A 21485-nucleotide genomic window follows, 5' to 3' on the forward strand; every position below is an offset into this window, starting at 1 on the left:
TTGTCTGTTGATTTACTGATAATAGCCATACTGACAGGTGCGAGGTGGTATCTTATTGTGCTTTTAATTTGCATTTCTCTGATGATTAGTGATGTTGAGCATCTTTTCATATGTCTATTGGCCATCTGTATGTTTTCTTTTGAGAAGTGTCTATTCAGGTCTTTTGCCTATTTTTTAATTGGATTTTTTTATTTTTTATTTTTTTGGTGTTGAGTTTTATAAGTTTCTTATAAATTTTGGATATTAACCCCTTAACAGATGTATCATTGGTGAATATGTCCTCCCATTCTGTGAGCTATCTTTTCATTTTGTTGATAGTCTTCTTTACTGTGCAAAAACTTTTAGTTTTCTGTAGTCCCATTTGTTTATTTTATCTTTTGTTTCCTTTGCCCAAGGAGATATATCAGAAAAAAATAATGTTGGGAGACAAAAAAGGACATTACATAATGATAAAAGGATCAATCCAACAGGAGGATATATCCCTTATAAACATTTATAAACCTAACATAGGAATACCTAAATACATAAAGCATATCTCGATGGCTCTAAAGGGAGAGATCAAGAGTAATACAGTCATGGCAGGGGATTGTAAGACCCCATTCACAACAATGCACAGATCTTTCAGATAATTAATCAAAAAGAAAAAAGCAGGCCATGACTGGATAGTTCACCTGGATAGAGTGGTGTCCCAATACCTTCAGGCTGAGGTTTCTATCCCTGGTCAAGGCACATATAAGAATCAATCAAAAAATGCATGAAATACCTTTTTTCATTACCTTACTTTCAGTTGTGTGTGTCCTTTGTTCTGAGGTGGGTCTCTTGTAGACAGCATGTATATGGGTCTTGTTTTCTTATCCATTCAGCTACCCTGTCTTTTTATTTGAGCATTTCAGCCATTTACATTTAAATTTATTGATAGGTATGTATTTATTGCCATTTTATGCTTTGAAAAAAATTTTATTTATTGATTTTTAGAGAGAGAGGAAGGGGTGAGAGAGAGAGAGGAAAGTTGATTTGTTGTTCCACCTCATTGGTTTTGGTTGATTTTCACATGTATCTCAACTGGGGATTGAAACCCTCAATCTTTGCATATTGAGACACTGCTCTAACCTGGTGAGCTACCCAGTTCAGTGCCATTTTATTATTATTTTTTTCTTTTTGTTCTCACCCGAGAATACATTTTATTGATCTTAGAGAGGAGTGGAGGAAGTGGGAGTGGAGAGAGAAGGAGAGAGAGAGAGAAACATCGATATGAAAGAAACATCAATTGGTTGCCTCCTGTACACACCCCAACCAGGGATCAAATTCACAACCTAGGTATATTCCCAGACTGGGAATTGAACCTGCAACTTTTTGGTGTATGGAATGATTCTCCAACCAACTGAGCCACCCAGCCAGGGCATATTTTTTATAACTATGTTCTTATAACTATCTTCCTCTTTCTTTTTTTCTTTCTTTTTCTTAAAGAAGACCCTGTAACATTTCTTGTAATGGTGGTTTGGTGATGATGAACATCTTTAGGTTTTTCTTGTCTGATAAGCTCTTTATTTATTTATTTAGTCTAAATTTTAAAAGATAACCTTGCTGTGTAAAGTAGTCCTGGTTGTAGGTCCTCGCTTTTCATCACTTTGAACATTTTGTGCCAATTCCTTCTGGCATGAAATGTTTCTGTTGAAAAATCAATTAACAGTCCTATGGGAGCTCCCTTGTAGGCAACTAACTTTCTTTCTCTTGCTGCTTTTAAGATTCCTTCTTTGTCATTTTAATTATGATGTGTCTTAGTTTGGGCCTGTTTGGGTCTCTCTGTACTTCCTGGACTTGTGTGTCTTTTTCCTTCACCTAGTTAGTAAAGTTTTCAGCCGTTATTTATTCAAACGGGTTCTCAATCCCTTGCTCTCTCTGTTGTCCTTATGGTACTCCTGTGATATGAATGTTGTTATGCTTCATGTTGTCCCAGAGATCCCTTAGACTGTCCTCATTTTTAAAATTCTTTTTAAAATTTTTGCTGCTCTAATGGGTTATTTTCTGCTATCTTGTCTTCCAAGTCACTGATTTGATCCTTTGCTTTATGAGCCTGCTGTTGATTCCTTCTCATGTTTTCTCCTTTTCAGACATTGTATTCTTTATTTCTGACTGGTTCTTTTTAATATTTTCTATGCCCCTTTTTATGTTTACTATCTCTTTGTTTAAGTTCACATGGAGTTCATCCATTTTTCCCCCTAAGTTTCTTGAGCATTCTTATAACCATTGTTTCAAACTCTGTAATCTGCTAGCTTACTTGCCTCCATTTCATTTAGTTATTTTTCTGTGGATTTATCCTGTTCTTTCAATTGGGGAATGTTTGTTTTTCTCCCCATTTTGGCTGCCTCTCTGTGTTTGTTTCTATGTGTTAAGTAGATCTTCTATATCTTCCAGTCTTGGAATGGTGGCCTTATGCAGTAGGTGTCTTGTACGTCTCAGTAGCACAGTCTCCCTGATCAGCTGAGCTAGGTGCTCCAGAAATGTCCCTTTTGTGGGTTATGTGAACCCTCATGTTGCAGTTGAGTTTTGATTGTTGTTAGCCTGTCCATGGGTGGGGTTGCCCTTTGCCTCACAGACTTTTAGGGTTGACCCTGACTGCAATATATGATTTGCTGTTTGTGGGCTGACTCCAGGAAATGGAATTTGCCTTAGTAGTATCTGGTGCCTGCAGAGATCCCCTTTGTGTATGCCACTGTGGAGCTAATTGGGTCATGCTCTAATGTGGTCTGAGTTCTGCCACCTTCTCTGTTGGTTCTGGGTCCTCTTGGAGGGACTCTGAGTAAGATCCATGTTAGGTGCTGCCTGTGACTGGCCCTGGGCAACCTGTTTGGAGCTACAAATGATGCACAGTTTGTGGCTATCTCTGCTGGACCTGGGTGTACATGGGAGGAGGCCAAGCTACACACGAAGACTGGTTTCCACCAGCACTAAGTCTGCGGGAGGGCCAGTCAAAAGACCTAAGACTCTCTGAGATCTGCCTCTGCATGCTAGCTACCTGTTAGGCCCAGTCATTTAAAGAGCCTCTGGCAGTACACAAGTTGCATGAGGTAGGTTCTCAGAGTCACTAGGTAGGGAGTGAATTGTATTAATCAGATTGATGTAGATTCATATTTGGCACCAGTGTGGGTTCTGAGGCCACTCAGCAACAGCCTCAGGGTACAACAAGGCCAGCTGCCACCCACCATCTGCTGGGAGTCCCCGGACTTTTGTGGTGGGGCAAGGTGAGGCCAGCAGTGTTCACCAGACCCCAACAGACCTAGATTTGGTCATGTGAAAGTGATATTCTCTGGACAGGAGTGGTGGTATGTGTTGGATATGCAAGGGAAAAAATGCCCCCCTTCCAAGAGTTATACAACTCTGTCTTTCCCAGAGTCCACCTGGACTTCCTCAAGAGTCTTCAAAAAAAAAAAAAAAATCTGCCCTGTGGAACCAGATTGGACACAGCCAGCTGACAACACTGCAGAGTGCAAGCTTGGCAGGGCAGGGCCATCAGAAACCGGGAGGATGCAGCTATTGGTTCTGCTGTGGGCGGCTGGGTCACTGCTACTCTGGCTTGTGGGGCAATACCACTTTTGTTACTCCTCCGAAGTTTATGTGCCTGATGATTCAAAAGTTTTATATTCAAAACATCAGAGTTTGGAGTAAGAAAAATTTTTATTGATTGAGAAGGTGCTCAATCTAGATGATGAGGGCCTTGGAGGCTTTTTAAGTCCATTTTCCCCAAGCCCAATGTTCAGGCTTTTTTTTTAATCAAGGGAAGGAAAAAACAGAAGGGGCAAGAGGTGAATGACAACTGCAGACATGCTATTTTGTCTCCAGAGCTGTCTGTCTTTTTTATTATACATGGGCCACACTGAATGTTCCTGTTCATATTTCTTTTGTCTAATAATTATTTAGACTGCTCTAGCTTGATGTCATAATTTCCAGTGATTTACTTTGGAGTATTCATAGTTATAGAATTGTTCAGATTTTGCTGCAATGATAATCACTAATTGATTCAAGCTTGTTATGAAGACACCTAGAGACCACCAGATCAATTGGTGGCACAGGGAGATGGTTAAGTCTCATCAGGGTGTGGGTGCAAATGAGGTCACACTGACAGAACACAAACTTAACTCTGTAATGCTCTCCACCTAAGTAACACAGACTTCAGCTCTCTGCAAAGCTTCCTGCCCAAATACTTGTAGATTTTAAACAAGTCCAATCCCCAGGACACTGCCTTTGCACTGTCTTGCCCATGTCCAAATTGTCCCAGATCTTGAATTTTACTCTACTTTTTTTAAATGGCAAAATAAGGGAGGCCAGGTGTAGGATGTCAGGAATGTTATGCCAGCGGCACTTGGCACTTCCTCCACATGGAAGGAAATATCACAAGTGAGAAGTTTATTCCTCTCTGCTCTTTATCCCTGCTACTGCCTTGCTTAAGTGTTGTCTTTTAAAAATTTTGTGTTAGCAGAGAACTTGAGTGTTATGTGATACCACTATCACATGTGTTTTTAATTGAAAAAGTTCATTAGAATAGTTGTAGCCATTCTGCTCTCTATAGGACTTAGATATGAATCCAGAAAGGACTAATTCAGGAGACAAATCTTTGTGATAGTTGCTGTGCTATCAGAATTATTCTTTTTCTTCTCTGACCCAGTCAGCTTTTGTGTTGACTGTACTCATTGTTTCTGGCTGCTTCTTCCTTTAGCTGAGTTTTCTCTCAGGATAATCCTTATTCTTCCGAGAAATAGACTTCTGGTAGGCTTTACCAGTTTGTTCAGTATGTGCCAACAGGTACACATCAGTCTGAGAATCTTCTTTATGTGCTTATTAGGTTTAAAAATTTGCAAAAAATAAAATTCTCAAAGTTGACATGGGCTTACAGTTCCATTTTTTAGACAACTTGCAATCTTGCTCCCTTCCATAACTTCAGCTGTCCTAGGTATATGATTTCCAAATTAATGTCTCTATCCCTGTCCTCTTCCTAGTTGCCTTGTGGGTATCTCTATGTGGCTGTCCCTCTTAAAAACCACAGCTTCAACCTTTCCAAAATTGAACTCATCAACTCTTACTTGTTCTTCCTGCAATTTGTTCTTTCCTTTGGATTTTTCTTTCATTTTAAAGGTTAATCATCCCAGTTGCTTAGGTCGAAGATATTCTATCTATCTGGGATATTCTTATCCATAATATCTGTTGTCAAAGTTCTATTCTTTCAGGATTTAATGCAATTTCCATTCTCCTGTATCTCTTTAGTCAAAATTGATCCCTTGCTCCTATATTCTCATAGCTCTCGATAAACCTTTAATTTTTTTTCTTTTATTGATTCAAAAGAGAGGGGAAGGGAAGGAGAAGGAGAGGGAGAGAAACATTGATGTGAGGGAGAAACATGGATTGGTTGCCTCCTGCACAAGCACTGACTGGGGACTGAACCTGCAACCCAGGCATGTGCCCTGACTGGGAATCAAACCTGTGACCTTTTGGTCTGCAGGATGATGCCCAACCAACTGAGCCACACTGGCCAGGGCATACTATATAATTCTTAAAAGCATTGACACAATCTCCTTTGTGTTAAATTCTGTATCTCTTGATCAACTTACAGAAATACATGAGTACCTACTTATAACATATTAGATGTTCTCTATGTTTTCATTTCATCATCATACAACCCATTTCACAGATGGAAGAATTAAAGCTATTTCTTTATCTGCAGAAGAAACAACTCTAAACACAAAATGAACCATTAATATCTTGGGTTGGCCAAATGTCCATTTACTTTTTTTCCATAAAACAGAAGACACTTTTCATTTTCATTGATAACTTTATTGATTTGAATATTTTGAGTATGTTGGCTATCTCCCATGTCGTGTAAAGTTGGTTTTCTCAATTAATATCTCAATTTGATCGCTATCAACTTCAACTGGTCCACCCAACCATGGAGCATCATCCAGAGAGAAAAATCCAGGTCAAAACTTCTCAAACGACTTTTGACACATTGATTAGTCACAGTGACCCTCCCCCCTCTTTTTTGCACTTCAGTTGCATTTTTACCTTTCTTGAAATAATAAAGCACAATATGCCGGAAATGTTGCGTATTTTCTTCCATCTCCAATGTTAAAATGGCTACACAAAAATTCACCAATTTTGATGTTTTTTTTAAATGCATGCTGATTGACAGCTGTCACAATACAATAACAAAATTGTTTCAGATGAAGTTCAAGACAATTAAGCACTACTAGAGCCATCTTAGGGAAGAAAAAAACCAAATAAACTTTTTGGCCAACATATTACCTATAATGTATGGTATAATAAATATTAGTTTAGTAAATATATTTTTACTTTGGCATTCTAGTTCGTTCGGCAGCCGTCCGTCTCGAGAGACGATGGTGTAGCTTAAGAGTCTATCTGCACCGCTGAGAATGGCTGTGCAGTCCGACTCGGGAGTGACACGGTATCTGTCTCCTCCCGTGTTGAATCGACATCTTGCGATGACGCTGGAGTGTCCTCTCCAGTGAAACTGAAGCTACAGAGCCTGGGCAGGGTGATATGGAGGGTCTGCTGTTGCCCATTCTAGTAATGTTTGATATGCACTAAGTATTCAGTAAGTGTTTGTTGAACTGAATTGAGATAAAATTTCATGAAAACATTTAAGGTGTTCTTTTTGTACAAGGTGCATTTTGAAGATTATGTTTGGTTTATATTTTTATTGTGTGTGTGTGTGTGTGTGTGTGTGTGTGTGTGTGTTTTACAGTGATATGGGGAAAAAGCCAAAGATTTATCATCCTTTATTCCTCCCCAGACTACTAAAAGGAAATAAACAGCAGTTATCAAGTATTGGCAGTAAACCAGATGTCAACATTTTTCAAGAGACAGTTCCACAAAGGAGGAAAAGAAGACATAATATCATCAACGAGTAAATCGTCATGAGGTACCTACTGTCTGTTTGAAAATACTTTATAGTTGTGAAATAGTCTCATTACTTTGGTGACTACTAACTAGCACTACTACGATTATACCATGTGGCTCTGTGCCAATGTTATAAAAGTATACAAATAAATATATTCTGGAAAATAATGTCTAGTTTAGTAGGAATGTGATAAATTGTAGCAGGTAGCAGATAAGACTCATTAGGACCATAACAGTAACAATATTAGATTTATGAACTCTGTAACAATTAACATGAGGAACCAGAGGTCTCTCCTAAGAGGAAATAGAGAAGAACTTTAAAAAATAAAGTTTAGGATGAGTCTAAAGAAGAACTAAGGGGAGTGAGAATCACCTCTGGATTGATTACTACAGTAATCTTTCTTCAGGAGGTGAGAGGAACAAATCAGGGATGGGGAAATCCTGGTAAGAAAGCAGCAATAAAAAAATAAAATTAAAATGCACAATAGCCAAAGGGTAGAAGCAACCCAAGTAGCAATGGATAAACAAGATGTGGTATTTGTATACATACAATGAACTATTACTCCACCTGAGTAATCATCATCACCAAGCCATTATTATATGAAATGTCAAAGGGACTTACTTAAGAAAAAGAAGATCAAAATTATAAACATTAAAATGACAACAAACTCACAACTATCAACAACTGAATCTAAAAATTAAAAACAAAATCCAACTAAGCAAATCAGAATAGGAACAGAATCATAGGTATGGGGATCATTTGGAGGGTTATCAGCTGGGAAGGGGGAGGGGGAGAAATGGGGAAATGGTGCAGGATTAGGAGGAAAATTGGTTGGTACAAAATAGACAGGGGGGAGTTAAGAATAATATAGGAAAGGGTGAAGCCAAAGAATTTATATGCATGACCCATGGACATGAACTAAGGGGGGTGGGATTGCTGGAGGGCAGGGGGGTACTGGGCAGAGGGGAGCAAAGGGGAAAAAACTGGGACTACTGTAACAACATAATCAATAAAATATACTTAAAAAAATAAATGCAAAGAAATTCCTACAAAAATGTAAAAAAAAAAAAAAAAGACACATGCTATATACTTGGATGAATTCAAGGACATTGTGATAGAAATAAGCCAGACCCAAAAGGACCAATACTGTATGATTTCACTTGTATGTGGTACCTTGTGTAGTCAAATTAATAGAGATAAAAATAATGTTGGTGGCCAGAGGCTAGGTGGAAATGGGGAATTAGAATTTAATGTATAGCGTTTCAGTTTGGGAAAATGAAAAAGTTCTGGAAATGGATAGTGGTGACGATTGCACAACAACATGAATGTACTTAATGCCACTAAACTGCACACTTATAAATGGTTAAAGTGGAAAATTTTATGTTATGTATATTTTACCACAACTGAAAAATGAAAGTAAAAAGATGTAAAAAAAAAATAAAAAGATCCAGTGATCTCTTACTATAAGGGAGGCTTTGTGTGGCCTTAGCCATGTACTGTTAGAAACATTGTCATAGATTGTTAGAAACATTATAGTCTGATTACCAGCGGTGTTGAGAAACTACCTTAGGGTCTTGTTTCCTTTGAAAATACAAAGTTAAGATAAACGTGGAATGCTCTCTGAAGACCTTTTATCTGAATTTCTGCCCCTGGGTTGCAAAGAGAGGCAGCTTCTCTGTGTCTGAGTGACCTACATGGCTCAGATTCTTTAAATAAGAGATGTTCTATTCTCACTGAAATGACATCAAAAACGTTTCTCATTGTGTATGATATTTAAAGTGCAAGCTTTCTTGGTCCTATGCCCTTGATGTTAATTAACAGAAGCAGTTTTTATAGATTCACAACATTTTTGAAAAAACAAAGTCTCTTAGAGTGGTATAGCTTTGAAATAAATTATGTTAAGAGAGGAAAATAAATGATTGAGTCCACTGTGGGACAAGGCTGCTTTCAGATTCTAGGGCTCTATTTTCTTGAGTCTGTCCTCTCTTATTTAAAAGGCTTGGTGCATACATTGCTCTGCTTTGCGGCATTAATATTTAAGATTGGTAATCTAATGAGATCACACACAAAACCCAATAAACTGTAAATCTTCTTGTAATGCCATTCACCTAAAATGTGCCTTTATTTTTACAATGAAAGTACATTACTATGAAAACTGAAGTTTCAGAAATGTCCACACATAATTTTGACTATCCAATATTTTAAAATTAGGTTAATAATTTTTCAGGATATATATTTTTTAATGTAAATAGCATTTTGTAAGTTGTAATTTGTGATAAAACTACTGTCCCAGTAGTAACTTTGAAAAGTTCTTTGAAATTTTAAAGTAATAATAATACTTTAGGAAGATGATAAAAGGTTATATACATCAACAGAATCTACTTTCTGTGAATTAAGTTTAAGTAACAATTGCTCTGGCTGGGTAGCTCAGTTGGCTAGAGCCTTGTCTATATACCCTAAGGTTGTGGGATCGATTCCAGTCAGAGCACAAGCAAGAATTACCCAATGAATACATAAATAAGTGGAACAATAAATTGATGTTTTTTGCTTTGTCACCCCTCCTATAAAAAAAACTAAGAAAAAACTAAAAAAGAAATGTAGACTTTATTAAGTGGCTACAAATGAGTAATAACCTATGGCAAATCAACGCAACTCCTCATCAGACAATGTAGTTACAATATACATTCTTTAAAGAGAATTTCTCTGCACCTGGACTGGTGCTGGGTTGGATACAAGGAATTGAAGGTGAAATCCTGTACATCGCACTATTCTTACAGTCTGAGTAGGCAACAGAGTTTCTCTCACAAAACCAGCTCACCAGGCTCTGTAATTACGACAACATGACTTTCAGAAAATACATATAGAGGATATTATTACGACTGAAACCAATGCTTGTGACAAAGTTGCACTCTTGCACACAAATTTGTTACCTAATAGCCAGTATTTAAGAGACTTGAAAGGTCCTGTTGGTGGCCTCTTTACTCGTGGAAACGATGAATGAAAGCTAGTTTCATCAAAACCCAAACAGGTTAGAGCGGGCAGAGCTGTTTTTATTTTATTTTATTTTAAATTGCCGCCTGCATTCGTTATGTAATGACTAGATTTAACTTTGAGAACTTCTAAGTGTAGGAGTCATTACTACTGATACCCAGCAGTTCTCCGTAGAAAATAAGGAATATCCCTTTGCAAATTAAAGAATGGGACTTCAACACTAATACGTAGTCGAGGGGCTGGTAAATAAAAAGAATGGCGGGAGGGAAAGGGGGCGAGAAGTAAAAAAAGGAAAAACACATTTGAGAAAAAAATAAACCAAGATAGATAACCAGGTATTTCTCGACCAAAGAAAGTAAGAAAGTTATTTAACAACTACGCGGTTTACAACTAATCCAAACTCAGGAAATAACTCCGACACGAATAAACTTAGTTCTGAAAAACAAGAGCGTCCAATAACATCCGAAAACACGTGGCGAAGGTGGAGCAATTGGTCGCAATAACAGACGAGACTCTAAGTCCCATCATCCCATTCGGCAGTTAAACTGGTTTGTTTAGGGCAATCCGGCGCACTGGATGCTGGGACTTGTGGTTTTTGTTCCTGTGCCTGCCCGTGGGTTTGCGACGTTTAGCGACTATCGCGCCTGCGCCAGCGCCGGCTGAGAGGCTGGGGCTGTGGTGCTCGTGCCGGGTGATGCTAGGTGGCTCCCTGCGCTCCAGGCTGTTAGGAGGTGTGGGTGGGCGTCGCGGGCTGTTCGGGGCGAAGGCTGTCCGCGAAGGTGGCGCAGCCATGGCGGCAGGGGAGAGCATGGCCCAGCGGATGGTCTGGGTGGACCTGGAGGTGAGTGAGGTTGGTGGGGTGTGAGGGGAGGCGAGTGAGTTTTCGAGCTGGGACCGAGTAGCGCAATGTGTCCGGGAAGAGTGGCTTGTGTCTGGGTCTCAGATATGGCAGGTGAGTGCCTTCCGGGTGTGGGCGGCGGGGGGCAAGTCAGGGGGCAGATGTCCTGTGGGTTTGGGTACTGTGCTGGATTCTAGGGTTTCTTTTCAAAACGGAGGAGTCATCCATATGTCTGCGTACCCCCAACTGCGCCTAGGTGAGGGACCTCTCTAGTGCTCTCGTCCCTTTGAGCCTAGGGTCGCAGGGTTGGGGCGGGTGAGGACAGCAGCTCTGCTAAGCACCCTTCCCCGGCCTTACAGGACCCTAGGTTGTTGGAGCTAGATCGGACTCCGGAAATGACTCAGCCTTACCCTTCATTCCAGGAACGAGGAAACTGAGGCCCTGAAAGAGGATTCAGCTCGCTCGAGGCCATGCTGTTAGTGAGGATCTGAATTGCGATTAGATCCCAGTTGTGTTCCCTTTAGGTTTCCTATACTCATGCTAAGGACCCCCTCTTCCTTGAAGCCTCAGTTTTCTCATATGTATATGAAATGAAGGTCAGGAGGTGTCATCAACATGAATACTTTGTAAACTCTGCAGAGATGTAGCAATGCTAGTCACCTAAGTTTCAAAATTGAATGTCAGCACCTAATTTTACTTATTCTGCATCTGTCCTAGTGTAGGACCCGGGTGGCTGACATGTAGCTGGTTTTTGGCAAATGTTTATTGAATAAGTGACTAATGTTCAGTGCCTTGAGGGCTTGCCCAAGGACCATTATTGTCTCTTCTATCTTGGCTGCGGGATATGAATTTTATCTGCTTGAGGGAATTCCTGCTAAAAAAAACGAGTAAGATAGGCCGGAAAGATGTGTGTGTTATATATTTATATTTTATTACAGATGACAGGATTGGACATTGAGAAGGACCAGATTATTGAGATGGCCTGTCTGATAACTGACTCTGATCTCAACATTTTGGCTAAAGTAGGTGATGCCCTGTAATACGTTCACCCATACTGTTTAGAGCGTATTGGAAATCAAAGATTGTTTTTCCCTATTTCTTTATTTAAAAAATAAGATTACGATACAAAGTACTGTGCTAGGTCATGCACGATAGGATTGGTATTAGAACCAAAGTAATTCATCTCAGACTAGCTATTTTTTAATAAGCCCTGCCAAAAATTACAGAAACGTAAATGCTATCATTTACTGAGCACTTACTGTGTGCCAGGCAGACCTCTAAGAGCATTAATGTAGTTACTCTTAATCTAACGATGACTATAAGGTAGTTACTGTTTGTTATACTCATTTTATAGAGGGGGACGTATTGGCACAGAGATGTTGGGTGATTTGCCCAAGGCCACTTGAGTAGTTATTGCAGGAGCCAGGAGTTTAACCCAGGCAGTCTAAGTAAAGTGCCCCCACCCAGTAAGACAACCAGCTGTGTATTCCCATCATTACTGGTGACTCATGCCAAAGTCGACATCTTTCTGTCATAACCTTAACTTTAACTTGACTCCATATATCCAGGTTTTGCCTTTTCAACTAGGACATGGGATTTTTCTAGATGTGTATTAAGATTTTAGAAAATCTGTTGATGCAGAATCATAAAATATTCTCTTGTTGATATTGGGCATGATTAAAGTTTTAACATGTTGCTTTTTACTGAAACAGTAAACAAAACATATAAAACACACGTCATGGAACATGTAATAAGTGTGTGACAGCATTTGGTTGGTAGAGGATGAAATCCCTGCCCTTGAATAACTCTCATATTGTCAGCAGAATCCAGAGGCAGTGAGAAACTAGAATAGGAACACAGTTTGTATGTTTGTGGGAAAGAGTCCTATTAAAATAAGTTCCCAGAGGGTAGAATTGATGTGTTACTGGCACTGGATAAATTTCATAAATCTATAGTTAAGACTTACTCTCCCGAGTAGGAAAAAGGGAGAAAGCATTTGTAGATGAATTGGTCCTTTTGTGGAGTACTGGGCATACATCCTGGAGTACTTCCTGATATATCTGCTGGAGGAGAACCATTAGACTTTGTATTTTTCATCATAGTGACTAGCTTTTAAAATTTTTTAAATAAATTTATTTATATAAACCTGAGTTTTGGGTTTGTTTGTTTTATCCTGTCACTTGGCATTTACTAGAGATGAATAGTGAAGAGAAGTGTCTGTATTTTACCAGCCCTAGTTACCCTTGGCTGAAGAAGAGTTTTTTCCTTTAGACTGTTGATATAATGTGAAATAGTGACAGTTTAATGGACCAGTTAGTTGATATGTACCCTGGAGGAAGTTTGGGTCTGTATTCCCCAGCTGCAGATGAGTGCGACATTTGTAAATAGACTCAGTCAGATGAGGATAAGGATGTGAAAAAAATGGTTAGGGACTGTTGGCACTTAAGTGTCAGTTCTGTGGAAAATAAGTTTTATTTTTGTATCTGAGTCTGAGGGAGAGTGTTTTATGCTGGCAGAAGAACAAGCATCCTACTACGAAAATTTTCTGTGGGTGGCTTACTGGGATCTAGAATGAGTTATATAGTCCTAGATTGATAGTAGTTAAATTTTTCCACCAGAGTTTGCTAGAGCTGTGTTTTGTTTTTTTGTTTTTACAGTATGAGGTTCTGGCTTTTTAAAAAATATGTATCAGAGCAAATTTTTTGCTTCTTCATGGAGATTGACCATTACCAGTTTTCTTGTTTGGTTGAAACTCCTTGTTAGTTGTAGGATGCCGGGCATATTTTAGTCAAATTTTAGCCATTCCTTTCAGTGATTGCAAACAATGTTTACCACCTTAATAGTAATAATACTTTAGATTTATAGGATCTTTCTTCTAGAGAATTCAAAGAACTTTCATATCTGTAATTTATTTTCTTAACATTCCTTTGGGAGGAGAGGGGCAGTTTAGTATCTCCATTATACAGAAGGAGAAACTAAGGCCAAGGTTACTTTCCGTAATGCCACAAATTGGGCTTCTGTTACTGCTGGGACTCTATCCAAGACACGTTCTCTTAAATGGAGCTGAGAATTTGAAGGCCACTTTTATTTGTCATTTATCACTGACTACCTTTTTAATTTTTTAGTATGAAAATATGGTTAAAATTAAAACAGTGTAACTTTATCCAAAAAAAAATATGTAGTAAGCCCTGTTTCTTGGCCTGCTCTTATGCCCCATAATACTCCCAAAGTTTATGTATTTTCTTGGTATTTTGTATGCATATGTACATGTATTTTTTAAAAAACAAATTAAGTGAAATCATATGCATATATATATTGTTATGCAATTTCTTTTTTCACTTGGCAATATAGGGGTTGGCAAGCTTTTCTAAAAAAGACCAAATATTAAGTAATTTAGTATTAGAGTGCCATATACCTCTCTGTTACATGTTTGTTTGTTTTACAACTCTTACACATGTAAAAATCATTCTTAGCTTGCCGGCAACAAAATAGAAAAAGCCACAGGCTAGGCTGTAGTTTGTTGGCCTTGATAGATACCTGTTTCTTTTCAATAAGTGTTTCAGTTTTCAGTTGTGTGAGTGTGTACATGTGTGTTCATTTATTCTTTTTTTGCCATTATAAACAGTGGTAGAATAAATGAGGACCACTTTTAGAGTTAAAAAATGCCCTCGTCTTTTAACTTTCTCTGGTATATATATTTAATTCTTGAAGCAGCTTAAACTTTGTCTCAGAAACCAAGGTTATCCCTGTTGCTTCTGGATGACTAATGGCTTTTCCCATCCACAGGGTCCTAACCTGATTATAAAACAGCCAGATGAGTTACTGGACAGCATGTCAGATTGGTGTAAGGAGCATCATGGGAAGGTAACATTACCAAATAGCAGGATTCCTGCCTTGGGTATCAGGAAGAACATCTGAATCCTATACCGTTGTTGGATGGTATTTTAAAAAGGGTTCGAGGAAGATTGCTTGGCCAGCGTGGGAAAGTGATTTTTTTGTTTACTTTTCATTTTTGGAATCTCTCAAGATCATCTTTCCCTGATGTCCTTGTTTTTCCTCTCCTACATTCAGTCTATTGAGACTGCATTATGGATTGTCAAATATTGTTCAAATCAGTCTTTTGGATAAAGTTAGGTAGACATCAACTTTCAGAGAAGGGGGAATGCTGCTCTCCTGGTAATAGTTGTTTCTTCCCAGAGATTATATCCTTTGACTTCGAGTACCACCTTTTTTGACTGGAAATAATATTAATAACCAGGAATATAGCTTATTTAATGTGGATTCTCAAGGAAAAAATTATCTGCAAAGATGGCAGTTTCAGTTTGAACTTGGACTCTACAAATGGTCCATTTATGGTTATATTTTCTTATTTTAGATATGAAGTTTTTCTGATGCCTTTGAAAACTGACTTCATGTGTTTTTGATGGGGCTGGGAATTCTGTCTTGCAGTCTGGTCTAACCAAAGCAGTGAAGGAGAGTACAATGACATTGCAGCAGGCAGAATATGAGTTTCTGTCCTTTGTACGACAGCAGACTCCTCCAGGGCTCTGTCCACTTGCAGGTAAAATCCAATCCTATGTGTACCTTGTAGATAGTCTTCCACTGTAGTGGTTCAAGAGACTGCAGTTTCAGAAAGATCAGCTGAGACCATCATGTCTTTCACTTTGGATTATACAGCTTACATTTATGTTTAAGTGTTTTTGTATAACTTAAATGTGAATATTGGGGAAATGCCCTAAACCTGACATGAGATCTTGGGTGCTCACATTAACGCAATAAAAATTTTCCTCATATTTTTCTTTTTCTAATTTAAAATTTCTTAATTAAAAACATTTTTTTATGTTCTATTACAGTTCCTATATTTTTATTATGGAGCATTTTCAAAGTACAGAAAAGTTGGATTTAGTAATTATTATCTTGTGCTATGTTTGTTTTTGTAAATTGATATAGTAACATTTTTTATTGGACATTTAAATCTAAATTGCAGGCACCATTGACACTTTATTTCTAAATACTTTATCAAACATTTCCTAAAAGTAAGGACATTTTTTTATGTAATCACTATGTCATTATCACATTTAAGATAATTAAAAATAATTCATTGTCATCAGCTGATATCTAGTCCACATCCAAAATATCTAATTGTTTTTGAACCAGGATTTAATCAAGGCTCATGCATTTCACTTGGTTATTATGAATCTTTATTCTCTTAATATAAAATGTCTATGTGTGCTTTTTTTCCTTATGACATTATCTTTTTAAAGACACCGAGTCAGTTCTTCTGTTTTTGAAAGCACTGCATTGTCAGGGAAGTTAATGGAGGTGTGTTAGCATTTGTATATGGAACTAGCATTTTCCTTAAACATTCATAAAAAAGTTTTGACATTAAGTGCTAGAGCATATAATGTATATATTTTCCTCCTCACCAATGTAGCTGGTGTCTTATCTTACAGTTCTCATTTAAAATTTAGTGTTTTTAACATAAATTACTGTATTTAAACATGAATATGGATATTATTTGTTAAAATTAAACTAATTAAAGGTTTATCAACTTATTAGGTTTATCAATTCATTAAAAATTAAATCTTTAGTGTTAGTGTGGATTTTGTGACATTGGGAGAAAATGTGCACATCTGATGGATATAAAAAAAAAAAATAACAGATTTGTGCATTATTTTAAATATGTGGAATGATAGATTTATCCTTTTGTCCAGAGAGAGACCATTTACAAATTTATTTATGACTAACTAAATACTCAGAATCTGCATGTGTAACCAAATCAAATGCACTCAAATCTGAGATGGTTTTAAGACTTGTTTGAATTAAAAAAAAAATTGTCTCCATTTCAAGTATGGTTTATGAATTTTTATATCCTGTTGTATACTACTAGAAATATACAGATGTGGTATACGTCATGTCTTTCTAGGAAATTCAGTTCATGCAGATAAGAAGTTTCTTGACAAATACATGCCCCAGTTCATGAAGCATCTTCATTATAGAATAATTGATGTGAGCACTGTTAAGGAACTGTGCAGGTAAGTGCTATATTTAGGAAGCATTGTCTCATTTAGCATGTTTTAATTGAGAATTTGTGTAAAGTAATTGAATAGAGCTGTGGAACTGGGAGTGCAAAGTGGGCATATAAGTTCCTCATCCCATACTTGCTTGGACGGGGACCTTACTTTATTCTGGACTGGTGAGAATTGGGGGAAACAATGTCAAAAATCTTCCACATGAGTTTCATTAGTGCAGAAAATTTAATGAGCACATATTGGCCTATGTGCTGGGAACATATAGATGAAAAGCCCTTAAGTAGCTTAAAATTTAATGGGTTGACAGGGGTGTAAAAAACACACCCTAAAAATACATAGTTGATGACTTCTGTAATAGAAATGTGTATATAGAATATTGAAAGCACAAGGGAAGGAGCAGCTAACTACTAGAATGGGGGGAATGGAACAATTTACATAGGAAATAGCTTTTAAGTTGAGGTTTAAAGAAGAATAGAAGTTTTCCAGGTATTTAAGTGAGAAGAGAGCATTCTAGAGATTGGGAAGCGGTGTAAAGATATGAGGGAGCAGAAAGATAAGGACAAAACATGTTCAAGGAATTACAAATAGTTCATTAATGTTGGAGTGCAAAGCATGGGATTGGAAAAGTGGGAGACAAGGCCCAATTGTGAAGGGCTTGTATGCTATGATAAGGAGGTTGAAGTTTCTCTTGTAAATAGAAGAATGATATGATTAGATCATACTGATTACAAGGCAGCAAGAAAAGAGGTAGGGAGATAAGAAAGGAGACTGCCATCATCTTGGAGCAAGAAGGATGAACTAGGGAATTGGATATAGGGTGATAGAGAGGATATGGGATAAAGTATTTGAGAAAGCCATTTGGCTGGCATCCAATGATTGAATGGGGGAGCGAGGAAAAGGAAGAGATACAAAGTGATTCTAGTGTTTCCTGTTTGGGCAGTTAGGTAGATGATGGAACTGTTGAAGATAAAGAGGAAAGTAAGAGAAAGAGTAGATGGATAGATGGGGGAAGGGAGGGGTTGTGGAGGATCGGGGTATGGTGTCTGATGGATTTTTAGGTGTTGTCTCCAGCAATCAGTTGGGTATTGATGACAGAAGCTCAGGAGAGGGCTGGGCTGGAGTTAACAGATTTAGGAATCTTAACGTATTGATGAGCTTACCCAAAGAGAAGATTTAAGAATGAAGGGAGGAGAGGGTGGAACATAGAGGCCAGGCTAAGAGGCAACTTGGTTGTCACAACCCAAATGCCTTTTTCAGTTAATAAGTTGCTTAAAAAATTATCCAGTGTTTGAGATACTTGACTTGGAGAGTTCTGTTTTTGCTGTGTATAGGCGCTGGTATCCAGAAGAATATGAATTTGCACCGAAGAAGGCTGCTTCTCACAGGTAAGTTTGGGTCCTTCCGGTGCTTGGCAATCTGACATGCCAAATTTCTGACTGTATGAAATAATATTTCTTTTCTAGTCTTTTTCCTTGGGGGAAAAATAAAGGACAACTGGCATAAAGATAATTTTCTTTTGCTAAGACTTTCAGAAATTCTGGTCAGGATTCTAGCATTAGGGTCTTATGTCTTTATTGCAGTCTTAAAACTTTTAGGTAACTTAGTTTGTAGCTATATGAAACTGTCTGATTTTTCTAGTAATACGCAGTATTAATTTTCTCCCCAGCAAGAATATCAACTCTTAGGCATTTAAAATTAGAATACTTTGTGTACAGTTGTATATACAGTTAACCTAACTTGGACACTTTCTAGTTTTTCAGATTGTTTCTTTTGTTTCCAACTTAGGAACAAGTGTACAAGTTAGTGTCCTCTTTTACTTTTTGATTTTTGTTGTCTTTCAGGAAGAACATAAAACTTGATGGGGGATTTAGCAGCCAGCTTCTAGGGACAGCATTTGGTTCATCCATTTACTGTGCTCCTACTATGTGCCAGGAACAGTTTTAGTCAAACATAGGAAAACCAAGTCTCTGTTCTTAAGAGTCTGGGATTCTTAATTTAAAAAAAAAAAAAAAAAAAAAAAATCACACTTGCATGCCCTGACTGGTGTGGGTCAGTAGGTTGGGCATCTGCGGACTGAAGGCTTGCCGGTTTGATTACTGGTCAGGGCACATGGTTGGGTTGTGGGCCAGGTTCAGGCTTGTGGGCCAGCTCCTGGCTTGTGGGCCAGGTCTTGAGTTGGGGGTGTGCAAGAGGCAACCGATCGATGTTTATCTCACGCATTGATGTTACTCTCCCTCTCTTTCTCCCTCCCTTCCCTTCTCTCCCCAAAATAAGTAACAAGTTAAATTGGACTTGCATGGATGACAGCACAGTAATACGTGACTAGAATATCTATCTTATCTGAAATAATTGGGACTTCATATGTTTGGATTTCAGAGTTTTTCAGGTTTTAGAAAGAGAATAGTGTACCTGTAGTGATTATTATGTAATACCACTAACAGGGGCTGAGGAAGCACCCCATAATCAAAAACATTGCTATTTTGCCCTGTCTGGGTAGTGGGAACTTTGTTCGTTACACCAAAAAGTTGCCAGTTCAATTCTTGGTCAGGGCACATACCTAGGTTGCAGGTTTGATCCCTAATCAGGGTGTGTACAGGAGGTTACTGATCAGTGTTTCTCTTTCTCTCACTCTCCCTCTCTCTAAAATCAATAAATATGTCCTCCAGTGAGGATTAAAAACCAAACCAAACAAAAAAACACATTGAAATTTCTACAGTGAAATGTATTAATATTCACACTTAATGGCCTTACTAATGACTATGAATAGGCTCACATCGAGGTTGGCCAGGTTTTACACATTATGGGTTATAAAGGTACTTCGGGTTTTCAGATCTTTTTTTGGATTTCAGTATTGTGGATAGGTTGTTGTGTACCTTCATTTAGCGAGAGGCTGTGTTTTGATAATTTCAGCTCTCCACCATGTACATGGACCTGGGAAGAAAGCAAAATTGTTGCCTTAACCACAGAAATAACTGTTGTAAACCTCTTACACTAAAGTTTGTGCAGTTTATTCTCTAGAAGAGGCCTTTGGCCCATCATTCAGAGCGTATTGATTTTCTTGCACACTGTTCTAAGAATCTTGGTTACCTGAATTCTTAGACTACAACAGATGAGAAACAGCCTGCTGGAGGAGGAGAGAGGCTGTTAGATGGAGGCAGGCTGCCACTAGTTATAGCACAGGTCATTATCCAGAGGAGCAAGACCTTTCATGGTTAGATATTGTCTGATAATCAGTGTTGATTGTGATGACTAAGACATGAGTTACGTTCCAGTGTTAGAACATTTTGTGCAGGGATGTCATTGGCAGTATTTTCCAGACTATATTCCATGAGCTGTTAGTTTTTCCATAGATGAGCTTACCTTTTAGAGATACTCTATATAGAGAGTCCCACTTCCTCCTGGGAATTCCCAATACACATTAGTACATTAAATGCTTGCAAAGAATGTGAAGAAATGTTTAATCTGGTTTTCCCTAAACTTACTTGACTCTGGGATTCTTTTTTTTTTTTTTAATAATTAATTAATTAATTAATTAATTTTATTTCTTTAGAGAGGGGGGAAAGGAGAAAGAGGGAGAGAAACATCACTGTGTGGTTGCCTCTCACTCCCGCCCACAACTGGGGACCTGACGTGCAACCTAGTCATGTGCCCTGACTGGGAATCGAACCAGCGACACTTGGCTCGCAGGCCGACACTCAATCCACTGAGCCACAGCAGCCAGGGGGACTCTGGGATTCTTTTTATCTGTGGAACACCTTACCATCTTATAGAACTGTTTAGGGAAACTTTAATCTGTCCTATATTAAGAAAATGTTACTTTTTAAACTTTTTTTTAAAAAAGTACTTAAATTTGCTTTACTGAAATGTTCCAGTTCTTGATGTCGGATTGTGGCATTTAGTACCTGTTGTTCTTACTTATGAAAAGCTATGTTTTGTAAAGTGATTATTGTCTCGTGTTCTGGCGCATTTAATTCAGTATGCTATGTTTACTTATAGGGCACTTGATGACATTAGTGAAAGCATCAAAGAACTTCAATTTTACCGAAATAACATCTTCAAGAAAAAAACAGATGAAAAGAAGAGGAAAATTATGGAAAACGGGGAGAATGAGAAGACTGTGAGTTGATGATGCCTGTTCTCGTGCTGCCACCACATAGTTCTCTGGAAGTGTCTTCTGGTGGTTCTCCCCACCCCACCCCCACCCCCCAGTGCTGATTGCCTGGCAGAGCACCTTCTTTCAGTTAATTTGCATCTCCAGATTATTCAAGCAGACTGCACCTGAAATATTATTTGTTCCCTAACATGCCGTTTTCATTTATGCCACAGCAGCTCCTTATTTAAGTACCAGGTCATGTCCATCCCTTGGTACAAATCTACATTTGCTTTTAGACCATCTTTTGTTTTTTAAAAAATAATAAAGCTAGTTCTATTGAAAATGCAAACCTTTTTGTACCATCTATTCTTTAGTAGTTTAATTATTACAAAGTGATAGCTTTTTAAAAAAAAACTTATCACTAATGTTTAAATTCTCATAATGCCACTAGGAATGGATTAAGTTTTTTTATGTGAAATAGGAAGGGAACTTGTTCTGTTTTGCTCTACAAGTCAAGAACAACTTGAGATAGATTCAGAAGGGCAAATTTAGGTTCATTTTTACAGTTTTTGAATTAATGGAGGCTTGGAATAGCTACTCTTCACTCCATTCAAGAAATTC

The 21485-nt window shown here is 38.0% G+C and overlaps 1 protein-coding gene across 2 annotated transcripts; it reads left to right on the forward strand.

Moving 5' to 3' along the window:
• Nucleotides 1-10533: 10533 nt before the first annotated feature.
• Nucleotides 10534-21213, forward strand: REXO2 (RNA exonuclease 2). Of its 2 annotated transcripts, XM_090267892.1 has the most exons (7): nt 10534-10742; nt 11678-11761; nt 14526-14603; nt 15189-15300; nt 16666-16774; nt 18103-18156; nt 20768-21213. In XM_090267892.1, the coding sequence occupies exons 1-7, from the start codon at nt 10596-10598 to the stop codon at nt 20895-20897; spliced, it is 714 nt and encodes a 237-aa protein (XP_090124018.1). In that variant the 5' UTR covers nt 10534-10595; the 3' UTR covers nt 20898-21213. The 2 variants fall into 2 exon arrangements, with proteins under 2 accessions (XP_090124018.1, XP_090124019.1); XM_090267893.1 differs by lacking the exon at nt 14526-14603.
• Nucleotides 21214-21485: the final 272 nt, after the last annotated feature.

Source organism: Furipterus horrens, unplaced genomic scaffold (genome assembly GCF_987537825.1).
Source record: "Furipterus horrens unplaced genomic scaffold, mFurHor1.1.pri manual_scaffold_2, whole genome shotgun sequence".
Taxonomy (NCBI): domain Eukaryota; kingdom Metazoa; phylum Chordata; class Mammalia; order Chiroptera; family Furipteridae; genus Furipterus; species Furipterus horrens.